This window comes from Sinohyriopsis cumingii, chromosome 3 (assembly GCF_028554795.1).
Source record: "Sinohyriopsis cumingii isolate HCF-2022 chromosome 3, ASM2855479v2, whole genome shotgun sequence".
In the NCBI taxonomy this organism is placed as follows: Eukaryota; Metazoa; Mollusca; class Bivalvia; order Unionida; family Unionidae; genus Sinohyriopsis; species Sinohyriopsis cumingii.
In genome coordinates, this window is record NC_142963.1 from 30772108 (window position 1) to 30788428 (window position 16321).

The 16321-nt window shown below is 33.7% G+C and overlaps 1 protein-coding gene and 1 long non-coding RNA gene across 2 annotated transcripts; both read right to left on the bottom strand.

The window, feature by feature from the left end:
* Positions 1–3799: 3799 nt before the first annotated feature.
* LOC149802621 (uncharacterized) lies at positions 3800–8185 on the bottom strand. The gene is made up of 2 exons (XR_016419925.1): positions 6788–8185; positions 3800–5048 (listed from the first exon to the last, which is right to left on the bottom strand). It is a non-coding gene; the product is annotated as an uncharacterized LOC149802621 (long non-coding RNA).
* Positions 8186–12243: 4058 nt separating this feature from the next.
* LOC149802622 (elongator complex protein 6-like) lies at positions 12244–16042 on the bottom strand. The gene is made up of 2 exons (XM_089951941.1): positions 15199–16042; positions 12244–14355 (listed from the first exon to the last, which is right to left on the bottom strand). The coding sequence occupies exons 1-2, from the start codon at positions 15859–15861 to the stop codon at positions 14236–14238; spliced, it is 783 nt and encodes a 260-aa protein (XP_089808067.1). The 5' UTR covers positions 15862–16042; the 3' UTR covers positions 12244–14235.
* Positions 16043–16321: the final 279 nt, after the last annotated feature.

Below are 16321 nucleotides of genomic sequence, written 5' to 3' on the forward strand. Positions count from 1 at the left end.
TCTCCTTTGGATGGTATAGGCAGCAGCATTTTTCCTTTAATAATATGTTTCTTTATATCTGAAAAAAATAACAACCCAAAACAAACGAACATTGACAGCTAAAGAGATACTTACCAATATACGCATCAGTCTATTCCAATACACGTTTCAACCGGACTTCAAGCCATTATTAATCTCTTAACAAGATTAGAAACAAAAACCCAAACAAAACAAATCAAACTGAATTTATATTTGTCCTCGAAGTGGCTAGGATCTGTAAGAATTAATTATACTAATAAATAACATGAGAAATGGCGAGAAATACTTTTGTGTTTATTACATCATGTGATTCGAGGATACTAATGTATAAATATGGTAAATATATGCCGAAGCTGTTTTACATCTCGAAAGATATGACAACATTAAATGTCAAAATCTAATATACTAGACCAGTCAGACTTCAAAGACACTTTGCCGACGCTAACTTGCATTTTGTTGCACTTAACAAATAATGATAAAAAGCAGCATTGAAATGAATTTAACAATTTTCAGAAAGATGGCAAACATATTTCATATGTTTAGCATGACAACATCTCTGTCTTTATCAAGAAATAATGGGTAATTCTTTGCAAATTTAGAAAGGTTAATGGGCGTTAAAAATGGCTGTGTCGAAGTGTATCATTCAAGCGAATAAAAGTGCTAATTTACTGATATCAAACATCACAAATATATACTGAGATATTTCAGAAAAGATAAAGATATATTGCGCATTTATTGACTAAACAAATGATGCTTTTCCTCGCCTTAATGTCGTTAATTGGCAATTGACTCCACTTATAAGCATGCATCTGCTTAGCAAGAAAGATTTCTTACAATTTACATATTATCATTACTCAAATGGGTTACAGACTCTTCTACTGACGAAAAACAGCACATAAGTATTTATTTCTTAAAAAAGGTCGTAAGCTGGACAAACATAAATTAAATGAAATTCATCTTCTAATAAAAGAAATCTTATTTTTCCGGTATAAGTCATGGTTTCTATTATTTCTCGCGATCCTGCTATGCCTATGTGTCTCTAGTTTCAGAATGTCCGCAGAGCACCTGAATTTAGTAAGTAACTTCCTAAATAAATTTGATAATCCACATGATGGATTTTTCCGGTTCAAATTCAATTTTATACACACTATAATACTTTTATGTGAATTGTTAATATCACTTTGCCAGTTTTGGGAAGCCGAATTCGCAATTCTTTGCGAAAACAGTAACAATTTTTTGTGTGTATCTCCAACATCTTGATTTAGCCAGATATACTCAAAATTGAAGCTAAATAACACGCTTGTAACTTTGGTAGCCAAGTTGACAAGGTTTGCTTCATCTAATATTTTTTCAGCATTAAATATGTTTGTGGGTAGCGAGTTGACTAAATTCTTACAATCATCAGCCAGTATTTGTTGCATCGTAACGCTTTTCTTGGTAGTTTTAAGAATATTTTCCCTTTGCTATAGTTTTATTTCGTAAAAACAAGAAAAACCATCACCACCACCCCCCAAAAAAAGATCAAAACACTCTTAATTGATGAATAGCTTCTTAGGAATTTTTGATAATTCAGTTCTCGAATACACTTCTTAACCGGGCCTGAAACCTGTATTAGACTCTGATTGAGATTAAAAGCAAAACAAATAAAAAAACTTATTTCTTTTTGTCCTCAAAAGAAATAATGCATATTTGTTTCAAAAATGTGGATGTGGTAAAACCGACCAAAAGGAGTTATGATGACGAATAAGATTCAGAGAATTAAAGTATTAATTTATTGATATCAAATATAAAGAACGATATGCTCCCATGTTTCAGAAAAGATGCGGATATGTTAAGAATTTTTGTGACTTAATGTATTTTACTTAGCTTGTAAATCAGCATGCTTTTTTATCATTATTAGTTAAATACCTACGTTAATGTTCCTGACACGAGTAGCGCCCCCAAATGTTAGAAATCATCATTTTCGCTTTTCAGATGTATAGCAGTGTAAATTCAACAAAAACGGAGATAAATTAATAGAAGACAAAGTCGGATTATAACATGGTGACTAAGTATGTGAAAATAGAGATTCATGCTTTTCAGGGTCAACCACGTTCGCCATTGGAATCAGAAAAATTAGACATAAATCTGAAATTGTTCACGCATTTAAAAGGATTGGGAAAACTTTGCAATTGTGAAACATACAAACACCTGAAAACAATTTATCAAACATTTCAATACAAAATGCCTTTATTTGGGATTTTATCCATTTCTTCTGTCTTCAAACATTTATTTCGTTCTATATATTCTATGAACTCAGTCATCAGAGCAACGTCAAATTGATCAATGTAAACATTTATCTCCATAGATTAATTATGCCATGGATTTTCTGGCTTTTCAAAGTAGAAATACAAATACTGATTTCAGCTGTGTTGTCTTACATCTGCCAAAATATAACCATGGTTGTTTAACAATGCATACATTTTTCGTTAATCTGACAATTTAAGTTGACTAAAAATATAACGGAAAATATTAATCTATTGACAGAATGTAGTTTTTTTACATTCTTTTACATAATGGGAACAGAACCATTTGCTCTTATTTATTCAAAGGATGGTTCGGTTAAGTTTTTCACTTGCTTTATACTATATTTACCTGAGATTAATCTATTTTACTTACATACCAAGCATTAAAAACTTGTAGAAGAGCCTAAAAAATAAAAACAACATAATTGCAAGGCATATGAAAGAAGTCCATGGAGACAGTGGCGTCTTTATTTAATCTTTTTGTTGTTTACACTGTATAAGGGTTTTTCGAAGTGTTGTATTGTGTATAACTTTTATACACCTCAACTTTTCACATACTATTAAGCAATAAAATTATAAGTATTCTTTGTCCTAATATTTTTCGCACAAAGGACTTTTGTCATATATAAAATTTACAAAATATTTGGTGTTCAGACGATTATTCATATTATTTTTATCTATAATTATTTGTATAATTGAAAACTAATTAGTAAAAAAGTTTGCCACAAATTTGAGACAATTCAGTATGTTAATAAGATTGGAAAAGCAAGTGAAATTCAGACATTTTTTTTACGAAGGTCCTATTTTAGTGCAGCTACAAGGTTATTGATATTACAGACAAAACTGTATGCAACGACGATCTTAGAGGCCTAATGAAAAGCTAAGAACAATATCTCTTAATTTGTCACCTGGGGAAAATTGACGCAGGCGTACATTGGAAGGGCATTGACATCTGGGGGAGATGGACGTAACTGGTACACCATATATGAACCTTTCATAGATGTCAAAACTTAAAAGTCTTCGTTGCAGAAATGTTCTGATGCAGATAAAGGCGTATAGGTTTCAGTTAATGATAGTGTCAAATGTCTGATATATTTCTGTATTTTCACGCGTAACAGGAGACAGACAGATCAAACATGATTCAATTGTCACAGAAACGAACTCTGCTAAGAACGACGAAGTTTCCAATAAACCTTGCACATGATGTATCTAACGTTTTACTCGCAGTCTCTGTAACCAAACAACTTACCAAGGGTTCTCTCCCTTGCACACATTACACATACCTTCAAGTCGACGAGATATGCCGTACATACAAGAGGTACTCTAGTCACAACCCACCCTCACCCCCAAACAAACAGTAACTATCACAATACTGAAATAATTATTAAGCAACAAAACGGGTGAAAAGAACAGGAAGAAGAAGAAAGAAAAATGTTCATGGTTGAACGGAACCAAATTTACAGAATCATTTACAGTAAACAAAACCAAAACGCATGTGACAAATATAAGAGTTTATTAAACAAATTTGAGTTTGTTGCAGGATAACTTCATCGTGAGAAGAATAATAATCAATACAACCATTTACGAGGTCCGAGTCAGTGACAGGAAGAAGCACTCGAAGTAATTTAATTCTCAGATATCGGTAAATAAAATAGTCGATAAAAAACTTAAGTTTCAAACTAAAAATCACATGCACAATAGTAACCTTGTGTAGGGTTCACTAGATATGGATCAGCTTTTAACTTACCACAATTGTATCTCAGTTTGGTTAAAATAGTCTTAAATTTCTTATGGCTTCGATTAAAATACTGGGTTGACTTTTTAACATTAGATCGAAAATGCTTTTAAAAACGCCTAGTCTCCAGTAGGAGTTAAAATGAGTTTTTTTCGTAGCACTGAGATTTTTATAAAGAAATGTGTCTAAGTTTTCATGGGTATGGTTTTTCATATCATTGACTTAGCTTCGTTGATTAATGTATTCATTTGTTTATTTGCAAATAATATGCTCGGAAGCGCTCGCTAAATTTCAGAATTAAACCAACGGATGCATCACTGCCCTACGGTAATAATCATTGTTGGAATAATTTTGTTGAAAACTTTCATAAAATTTGCTGTTACAAATATAAATCTTATCCTCAATGTGCACAACTTCACTTTTAGATCATTTGGAAGCAAATTACCATTGAAGTCTCTGGTTAAAATCAATGGGTGACAAAAATTATATAGCTGATTCAAAAGGCTCTTGCCATACATGCATACATATATACATACACATACATGCATACATATATACATACATATCGGTTGGGAATGAATCGGCATCTTTGCTATATCATATGGGTTTTTTTCTGCAGTCAGTAAAATAGGTCACGTGTTATCAAGTTGAACGCAAAAGATTGGTGTTACCAAATTGAAATTCCTCATTTGCCAAAGTGTAAATAGTTCACAATATTCAGTTTTCTACTTTTTAAGGATCTATTAGGTTTCATTTTGTTTGATATTGGTTTCAATAACCCCAACAGTATGTAATAGTTACTTTTTGGTTACGTTTTTATGCCTTGTAATTGTTTTTTTATACTTGTCGTCAGCATTGAAAAGGGTATCCGTATATCACGAGAGCGCTTGTCCAGTTTATCATACTCCGCCTATATATACACAAATACATTGTGCAGTTTGAATAGTGACTCGTCGTCTGTATATGAGGACCTGGATTAAGACGGTTTCCGTACATTAGCAAAAGAAGTTCTGAAAAAGAAAATAGTGCAAATTATCAAAGTGAACAGCTAAGGCTATGGTGCACATTATCAAAGTGAATAGTTAAGACAATAGTGCACATTATCAAAATGAACTGCTAAGGCAATAGTGCACATTATCAAAATGAACAGCTAAGGCAATGGTGCACATTATCAAAATGAACGGCTAAGACAATAGTGCACATTATCAAAGTGAACAGCTAAGGTAATGGTGCACATTATCAAAGTGAACAGCTAAGACAATGGTGCACAGTATCAAAATTAATATCTAAGGCAATGGTGCACATTATCAAAATGAACATCTAAGGCAAAGGTGCACATTATCAAAATGAACATCTAAGGCAAATGTGCACATTATCAAAATGAACAGCTAAGGCAATGGTGCACATTATCAAAATGAACATCTAAGGCAATGGTGCACAGTATCAAAATGAACAGCAAAGGCAATGGTGCACATTATAAAAATGAACAGCTAAGACAATGGCGAACATTATCAAAATGAACAGTTAAGACAATAATACACATTATCAAGGTGATCAGCTATGACGGAACGAATGAAACCTATGAGACATTCACTGCATCAACTAATCGACCAGATAATATCGTTAACACAGAGAACAAGTAAAAAATATGAATATCTTTGCGGAATGTATTCGTTGAAATTCGTGTACCATTAAAAAGCTATGATTTTGTGTCCTGCAATTTATACCCGTGCTCGGAAAAAGTGACGGAGTGATGATTGGCGAGCATTTACTTCTTTATTTTTAATGGGTGCGTTTGCTACTTATTAGGCACCAAACAAGTAATTTAAAAACAGATAAATCAATACATCTTCTGTAAATAACACTGAAGAAACATTAATACAAGAATAGTAACAGTCAAAAGTTACAGCTGTAAGAAACATTCAACACAGAAGACGTCTAAAGCATCAAAGACGGTCTAAATCAATATCATTTTAAAAATAACTAAACATAGTTAAAAGTTGGATGCATTCTGTAATATCAGATTTATCATATGAAATAAGAGTCTATGTGTATTATGCTCCATATCTTTGCACGTGTTCCGTTTATGAACACACGCACACAAACATACTAGCTCAATCTATCCACATCATTACACATTAATAGCTTCTGCTCGTGTGGAAAATAAAATGCGAAAATCGGTAGAACTATAATAGATTATGAGAAAATCTGCTGGAATATGGAATAACAGCAATATGTGACATAGTATTCACCACTGAACACTGTTAAGTTCAGTTAAGCAGTTGGTTACAAATTAAACAAAAGACATCCAAACACATACACATGTTCACAGTATACCTGGTCGAAGGGAGGTAATGTTAGAAGCTTATGGTGCAATCTAGAACACCCCAAGTTATGTTTTGACACGAGTTATGTTGGAAGTACTGAGAACTGTACACTTACTTATAGGCAGTGCAAATCACGAATGCTGAAATCACTGACTGACACAGTTGTGCACAATAATGAAGGTTGTACAATTTCATGCAGCAGAAATGTTGGAAAGGTAGAAACAAAAAAAAAAAAGAAAGCGAAAAACAAAGAACAAAATAAAATGTAAGTAAGTGAACAATAGATTCACCGCAAATTATCACGAGATAACCAAAAAGTGAGTATTTGATGATTTCTTTCATCAAACACTTTAATTAGAGAATAATTTTAACCCTAATGTAATTCCATACTAGCATGAATTTTGCGCAACATAAGTCCTTACAGAAGAGTCGTCCCTCGTTAATAAGTCCTTACAGAAGAGCCGTCCCTCGTTGATAAAATCAGCACGGGATCAGTGGTGCAGCTACCGAACAAGGATGAAGGGGGTGGGGCCGGGACATGTCCAGTGGAGGCCCAAAATTTCCATCAAACAACATTTTGTATCGCGGAAATCAACACAGTTAAGTTATGCAGAGGGGTGTGGTAGAAAGTTTCTTCCTTTTCCACTTCACGAGATGGCAAAAACTGAATGGTGTAGGTTTTCTGTAACAAAACACATTTAACTATAATGTTTTTCACCTTACTGTAAGTCATGCCCCCATGAAATGACTAAATTCATCGCACTTCAAGTCTTAATGGACGATCATTCTGTCATTTTAATTTAAACAGTACAAACTTTTATTAACGTACATCTATGAAGTTTTAAGCAGAGAATGGGAAGCAAATATTGAATCAAAATGAATTGTGACAATCGGCTCCAAATATAGAAACAGTTGGATTGCACTGCCAATAGAGTTAAGTCCAATCTCAATGAGGTATGGTGGCTTATTAGCTTTCATTGAATCAATATCTATTAATTTGCGACACAGGTAGCGACAGTTAACTTTATGCGTGAAGAAACAATATTTCATTCGTTGAATATTTATGACGGTAATTAATGACAATTGTGATGTTAAAAAAATTTCCTGTAATTTTCTAAATTATGCAATTATCTTTCATCATCTGAATTTAATCCGTGACGAAAAATGATTAATTTGCGGTTAAATGGCGATTGTTATCTTACACGTAGAAGCAATCATTTCATTCGTTTTAAAATTATAACCATTGATTATTTTGTGACAGATATTAATTTCTTTACATCAAAGATCAGTATATTTTCTAAGAAAATGTATTTTTGACGCAAATAAAATAATTTGTCCACGAAAGTTTATTTTTCTTTTTTCACGCATGCAATTACTTACATAATTTTCTACATGAACGAAATTGTATTTGCCGAGAAGAAAATTGTTTTTACCATGAATGAAATTCAGACAGCGAACGACAATTATATCATATATTATTAGCGACACTAAAGAGATGAAAATCGCATACCATCAACGATACAAAAGGAATGCAAATTCTTACGATGAAAGATAATTGTGTCCCATACAATCAACCAATCGCAGGAGTTTTCGATCGCGAAGTATATTTGGTATGCATTTTATATTGCAGACAGTCTGTAGTAAGTGACTTTATATAAAAAACATTAATCCTACGACAAAAATCAAACCTCAGACTTCAGGTTTGAAATTCAATAATTTCCACCAACAATCTTGCCTCCTGACAATGTGAAAATGACTTTTACACTAGTAAACTACAAGGCTGGTCCAGACGCAATCCGATAAATCATCTGCCAAGCCTGTATTTGTATTGATGGACCGTGTAGATTTGGGGGTGGATGGGTTGCATTTACTATGATTTCTAGTCAGATTTCAAAATCAGTTTCTACGAGATTGTTTCTGCAACTACATGAAAATCTAAAGCAACTTTCCATTGTTCAAAATAATACCTATAGTAAAATATTTTTATAACGTAATCAATATTTTGTATCGTCAATTAGATTAGAATCTAAACCAATTTTATAGTACTGCTAATAGTTCAGAATATAGTATATAGTTAAATATTTATTTAGTGAAATAATTCCTAGCGGCAACCGAAGCAACTTAATCTGTCAGTTATGTTACTTTTGAATGAAATTCCATTTGAACTCGTATGGAAAGGAGCCAACGCCAAACCTCCTAGCAGACTGTATCGAATTGGTTCTTCCGTCTGAGTGATCAAGCAATCTGACTGATCTTAAAATAAAATACAAATAAGCCATATGCAGTGCTGGTCCTGTAATTTTAATTTTGATATGGTCTCATACCCCCCCCCCCAACATGACATGAAATGTTCTTAATTTTAAAAAAAATGTTTGATCCAACACTGGCCAATCACCTACAACCTCTTACAATCTCTCCCCCCTCCTTCCTTCTTTCAAATTCTACTTTGTGTAATATTTGCTCTGGACCTTTTGGAGTATCAAGTTTGATCATGGTTTCCAGCATAGAGATTTGAGAAATCTGAAGAACAGTGATTAATAGTCCAACGATTCGTTGATCCGAGGGTTCATAACTTCCAAAGGTTAGCAACTCCGAACGTTGACAATCAGAATATATTTGAAAAGGGGTTCACAAGTCCGATGATATTTGAAAATGGGTAATATATATTTTTATTGGTCCAAAGGGTCATTAGTCCGCACGTATCTGAAAGAAGGTACATTGGTCTAAAGATATATTCAACCTAAATATATAAGAATATAGGATCATTTGTGCAGTATTGATGTTGAAAAAAATCCGAACATATCTGAAGAGTCCAAAATTAGGATTCATTAGATAAACGATTTTTATCTTTAAGTTTTCTTCTTCTAAAGTCACGTACTAAAACAAAATGTTACAAATGCAGGGGCGTATTAAACACTGGAAATATTATTAAACATTGGTTGTATCATTAAACAAGCAAGGAAGATATTTTCGATAAATGCTTGTAAAAAGTGTAGAATACTGTATTACTTAAAGAGTACAGAAAACGCGTTTGATACAGTTAATGATATTTTTAAGATTGTAACAGTTCAGAAATAATACCTCTTACAATCTGAACTTGTCTCTATTAGATTATTTTATTGCCTACTAAAACTGAGTAAGCAGAGGTCCGGAACCAAGGAAACCATCACTGACCCAACACCAATTATTGGAAGTTTACAAAAGGAGAAAGAAAACGAACATTTGTATATAGATGTTAAGTGAAATTCCCCTTTGGCCGCTGATGGCTGAGTGGTCTAAAGCGCTCGCCTTTACTCATCACTGCCATCTCACCTCTGTCCGCGTGGGTTCGAGTCTTGGATTTAGCCAATGTGTGTCTGTGAGAACGTTTGACAGTAGCTTCCTTAAGTCGGTGGTTCCTACCGGGGATTACGCAGTTTTCCTTCACCAGTTATACTGGCCGCAATATATTGCATATCAAACGCTGAAAAAAGGCATCAAACCCAATACCACAACAAATTCCTCTCATGACCCATTGTATTAAATCGTTCAGAACACTCTTTTTTTTTTTGAAGTTTTAATCCGTCTCACAACAGATCACCTGTATATCCATCAAAGACATTAATTTGAAAACTGCTGACACAGGCGTGGAAGCAGGAAGGTAAGAGTAACGCATAGAGAGAGTCTAGCGAGGACTCTATCACTAGGAATTCCATACCTTACTCTTACCTTCTGAAGGATTTAATGTGTCAAAAGAAGCGGGATTTTACTTACCATCCGCATATAACGGTCGGTCAGAATATATTTAATAAGTACTGGCATGCGGCCATTAGTCTGGGCGGAGTGTGTGTGTATGTATGATTTGGATATTTGACGTAGCTTGAGCTACTTTTCAGAGAGATGTTGGGCTTAGTGGGCACACTAGCTTCACTAGAACAATTAGTTGTTCTCCGCCTTTTTTTCTGACAATGGACAAATGAATGAAGACACGGTTCGTGCGAAAGTGTAAGCTTTGTTATTTAATGCCTCTCACTACTACTTAATAAATTTATTTTGACTGACCCTTATTTGGAGACGGCAAGTATAATCACTCTTCTATTGGCAATGCATCCTTAGGATCACTCACATTTTACTATTAAACCCTGTGAGAACAAAACACCAGTGCATTCAGCACTACTGACAATTGTGTGGAAAGCAGTAATACCAAAAGTCAAGAGCAACACGTCATAATCATCCCATACATTAGTCAGATCACAGTGACGTTGGCTTTCCTATCATGTTAAAACCCAAGACAAAATTCTACATAACAAATGCAAAACAGAAAACAATGTTATCGCCCCTGTGAAAGAAAACTGGCGCACAGCCAATATACTGATGCAAAAAGAAAGCTAATGTCCAAAATAAATTCTTCCAAACAGTGTTCACTGCCATCAAGTCACTCAAACTGAATCATTTAAGTTAATAGGAAATGAAACAGATGTCCTGGTCATCAACAATGTACTTATAAATAACAGTTGTGCTAAAATGTTACAGTCTAATTTGAACTCAAACAAACCCTCTGGATATTATGAACTTCTGAGAGAGTAACATATGTAATGTCAAGTTTTCAGCATATACAACATGCACAGTGGGGATAATGTTGGCATATCTCTATGTTACATTCATGTACTGTGGCTGAAATGTCATCACATATTGTACTTGTGGAAACTGTACATGATCTAATCATACAGCTAAACAATATGTCTGCTCCCATGTGCTAGAAAAATCAGAGTGAATTATTCTAAAACAACAATATTCTTAGCAGTTATTAAAATGGGGGAAACAATTTTTTTCTACACTAGACAATACAAACCTCTAAAAATGCAGTGAATGAATTATAAAACAAATCAAAGTTTAAAAAGTTTTCAGCTGTTATTTTTACAAGAAATGAAAATGACCAAGTGGAGCTAGCAGTTTCTTGATAGATGCACATCTGCAGTAAGGCCAAGCTGTATAACCCACATTAAACCCATTAATCATGAACCAAAATAAAGGGAATTAATAGTTCTTCTAACAACACCTAAGAAATATAAGGTCTTTTCTTAAATTTCCAGGATTACCATCAAGGAAAACTTGGGAAATGCTTTCTCTTGAAAATATATCTCAATGTAAAGTATGAAACTGCAGAGTGCCACCAAAAAAACAAACAAACATCAAATTACAAAAGGGACCAACCACTTAATCTTCTTTGGGGAGGGAGATGGGTCTTTCCCATCATAATATTTTCTTTTTTTATCTCAAGACAATTTACTATCTAATTTATTATGATGAATGGAATCAGTTCTATTTTTTCTACTAATAAGAATAAATGTATTTTTTGTTTAAACCATTTGTGGGCTGGTAATTAATTTACAAAAAGTAATCCAAAAATCTAAGGTCCCCCCACCTCCCAGAAAATTAGACGGTGGGTTCCTTGTAAATATTGTAAACAAAATCATGGAACACATCCTTGTGTCAAACATTATCTCATTAAGAGGCAAAAATCTTCTGTATAATCTGCAAGATGGTTTTAGATCTAAACAGAACTATAATGATCAACTGATTGGAATTATTTGATAATTGTTAATAACGCATTTATGTATATGTACTCCACATTACTTGTGTTCTCCAAGCATCTAATAAAGTTAATCACAACAGTCTCATTCTTAAACACCTCAGAACTGAAATTATTTTACAAGACAGTAAACTAGATCAGATCATTTCTTTCTAACAGATCACAATATATGGCCATCAAACGAACCCACTCTAACAAACATGAGATCTGATCTACTGTTCTCTGGGGATCTGTCTTGGGTCCCTGTCTATTTGTGTGCTATATTAATAATATACCCCAGGTTATTTATTGCAAAATAAGTCACAATGCTGATGACAATAGTTTATCTAATATTTAGTTGGACATTGACACTTAATAACTACACAAACTTGACAAATAAGAAGATAATGGAAATCAATCCAGAAAAAATGAAATAACTCACAATCTCTTGCAAGCATAATAAAGTAATCTTCTCTTATAAACAACATGGCCATGTACTAAAATCTAATAAGTCACTGAGAATAATGATGTTACATGGAAGCCACACACTAACACCACAAACAAGGGAAGTAACTCACTTAAAGTTCTCAAATGTAACAAGGATATCAGAGGCCTCAAATGAGAGAAACATCATACCAAAGTAATTCTACTGTTTGGCTACCATGGGCCAAAAAACAAACAAAAACAAGCAGCAAAACTGAAATGGTTTATAGGCATGTTGCCAGACTTGTTCTTAATGATTACAACGTATCAAGCAGTGTGATATCTGTACTTTAAACATTAAAAACTCTGCCACCCTTGAACAATGAATGACATGTGCCTCATTAATTAGTCTGTTTTAAATGCATAACAACCTCAAGTACATACAGGTGGTTCTAAATCACTTAACATCTTCCCGCTGTTGTCTTCCTGCACTCTTGACTTTCTCTAAATTTCACTGGAACTCATCCCTCCCTCCCCTGGACCATCTGATACAGGAATAATCTGGACAGAGTTCATAAAAAGTGATAACTGTTATGGAAGAAAAGTTTCAACCAAGTTCAAAAACACAGAGTACACTTACAGCTGAAAAATCAGGATCAAGTTCATGAAAACGTAGTACAGCGAGATGAATTATCTGTATAATCATGTAAATAATTCAAAATTCAGTACATGTATATATTCTATGATTCAATGCATTCCTGCTATCCATTCTATGCAGGGAAAAAAGATGGATTACAACTTGCTGGTTTAATTGCACACATAATGTCAGTGGTGGTAAGCGAGGTTTATCATGACATAATCGTATGAAAACAAACAGCAGTGAAAATTTAAAACAAGCAACTGTAATGAAAGTGACGAATGTGATGAAAGAAGGTAAGGAATTTAAGGATTTTGATCCAAAACATGTAGTGAAGTTTGCTACAACTTGTTAATGCTTCTTTAAGAAAAAAGTGAATGTAGTATGCAGTGTTGCTTAAAGATGGAATAAAAAAAATAGGGTATAATATGATCATTTCTATCTTCTTCAGTGTCTTACAAAATTTATTGAAATGAAACGAAGCTATTTAAATATATTAATATAGACAAAGAAACTGTAATCTCTTCCTTGATTCCTTCAATCAGCACACTAAATTAAATAATGGCAAGGTAACAAAACAGATAATGTTATCTTTCTACCACACTTCACCTTCTTATTCTCTCACTTCTCTCTTTCTCATCTGGAAAGTAAAGTCACATTTCCATTTTCAAACCCTAGTTCGAGCCACAGATATAACTACAGCTATGTTTCCACACATTGGTGTCCTGTTATTTCAAATTTGTTTCTGTGATGATTACACTTTTCACTAATGTAAAATCCCACTGGCCCAAAAAGAATTTTAAATGTGTTCCTATTTGTTGGGATTTGATGTTGCATTAACTGCTTTTTGTCACAGATTAATATATTGATTTAAACAATGCATGTGCTCTTGATATATATGCCCAACAAATAGTTGAGTATTTTTTGTTCACTGTTCATCGGTACAGTCATTTCAATATGATAGAGTTTCATAAATTATCCTTCTTTCAGTAAATTACAAGAGGTCATATCACACACTATCTACCATATATACTTCCTTATAAGCCAGGTCCAACTGCATAGACCTAGATCTGCTGTCACACAATGTGTTGGCAGACCTGGATCTATGCATTTTGTTTGGAATAGTCAGCAGAACAAACAACATAGACCTAACTTGAAAGCAAGTACATACAGAACGTATTCTCTGGTATACAGTATATGACCCTAACATGTCCAATTCCTTTCTTCTGCTTCAAATAATCACTGATGCATGGTGCATATCACAAGACTGCCGATGACATTCCAGATGCAAAGAATGTTACGTTTTTGTCCGAAAGTTTGAATTGTGTTTTTTTTGTCTGGCTCTGCTTCACATCCCTGCTCCTCCATGTTATCAGCAACTAAAAAAAGATTTTTATATAAAACTATTATCAAATATATAATACATACTTGCTTATAAGTCAAGTTCAACTGCAAATTGCACACACTCAGATCTACCAGCACATTATGTGATGGTAGATCTGGGTCTATGTAGTTTGTTAGGAGTAATCAGAAGAACAAACAATACAGACCCTGATCTGCTGGCACATTATACTATGCCAAATTAAGATCTTTGTTGTTTGACTCAACTTAGAAGTGAGTACATACAGCATACATCTGAAGCATATTAATCTTCTAAGTATATACATGTACTAGGACTATTCAGCAATGAGAGTACCAAATTGAAGTCCTTATAAGTACTGTACTTCTGAAAGAAAATGGGAAAACTCAAGCAGATTCTTACATTGTTTTGGAGTCACAGACTCTCCTACCAGATCAATACAAATCTGCCTGACAAAAAAAAACATTATGCTTGAATCTTATGATCATTCTGCTACAATTCATCATACACTAAAATAAGTATCCATCCTATTTTAAAGCTTATTACAACTTTCGAAACGATACCTGATAATAGGAAATGCACATCATCTCTCCAACAATAAAATATAAATGGTGTCCCATTACAGGCTCTTGAGGGTTCTATCAAAACAAATAGCATGCTAGTACACGTTTTTGAATTACATGCCTCTGCAACATCACAGCACATGATATTCAGTCTGGTTTGTACTGGATCGCACCTTTTGGTTAATCTCATAAAAAAATGTCCATGTACTTTAACCTACATGACTGGAATGACTTATACTTTATACATATTTGGTAATTAAAGTATGAAATAGCTAATAATAGTACAAAAGTAGACATACCTCGCCATGCACATCTTTAGAATATCCACTTTCTAATCCTGTTACTTGACAAGTAAGGCTGCATAAGTGGCTGAGATTTTTCCGAAGTAAATCACTGTCTTCATCCACTGAAATCATATCATTGTAAATGGCCAATACAAGGGATCCTGTGCATTGTGATGTCACTTTCCCTAGGAGATAATTTACAAACATTACCAGTTGTGGAACTGAGATGCCAATATAAAGTAGAAAGGAAAGATTGTCAATAATTAATACTGGATCCTGCGACTGATTCGTCTTTAGGGAATCAAGTGTAGATTTGATATGCAAGAAAAACCTTTGCAGATCAAAAGCAGTGTTACACATGAGAGGGTTATCTCCCTTTATCAGACAATTGCCCGACACTGCATCGCCAAGTAGTTTCATGCCTTCAATGAATACAAGTTGCCCACTTATTTTCGCTGCATTCAAATTACAGCTAAATTTTTGAGCAACTGTATTGTAATGGTTGTAAGATTGGCTAAGACCTACAAAACACACTGGTTTGTTTTGCTTCAGGAAGAATGATAAGAAATGGTGAATTAAAAATGAGCCGTCTGCTTTGGAATTCGAAATGACAACACATTCTCCTTGCAGATGATTTTCTTTAGAAATTTCTAACAAATTGTTGAGGTCGGCGAACATCTTCTCAGAGCTTAACCCCACCACTTGTAGCTGAAAAATGTCAATATTGGGCTCCAACTTGGAATTGGCCGTTTCTCGACCAATCGCGCGCAACAAATTGGAATTCCAAATTATTGCGCACTTTCTTGAGAAATTGTATGATCGTTCGCTCCAACTTGGAATAAGCAATTTCTCGAGAAATTGCTCGCAAAAAATTGGAACTCCAAATTTTTCAGACATATTAATCGGTTGTGTGAGCATTTGTGTATTCTGTACTTTGAAATTACTTTAAGTATAAGAATACATATTCTTTACAAAATAAAATCTAAGTAACAGCCTTTAATCTAATTATTTCATATTAGTTTTCAAAGGTTTATGTATTTATATATTTCTATAAGATTTTTATTATAGGATTAAATGATCATGGTTGGGTATTTATCGATGTGTAAAGTTTACCTAATCACTCAAAAAGTAAATAAAG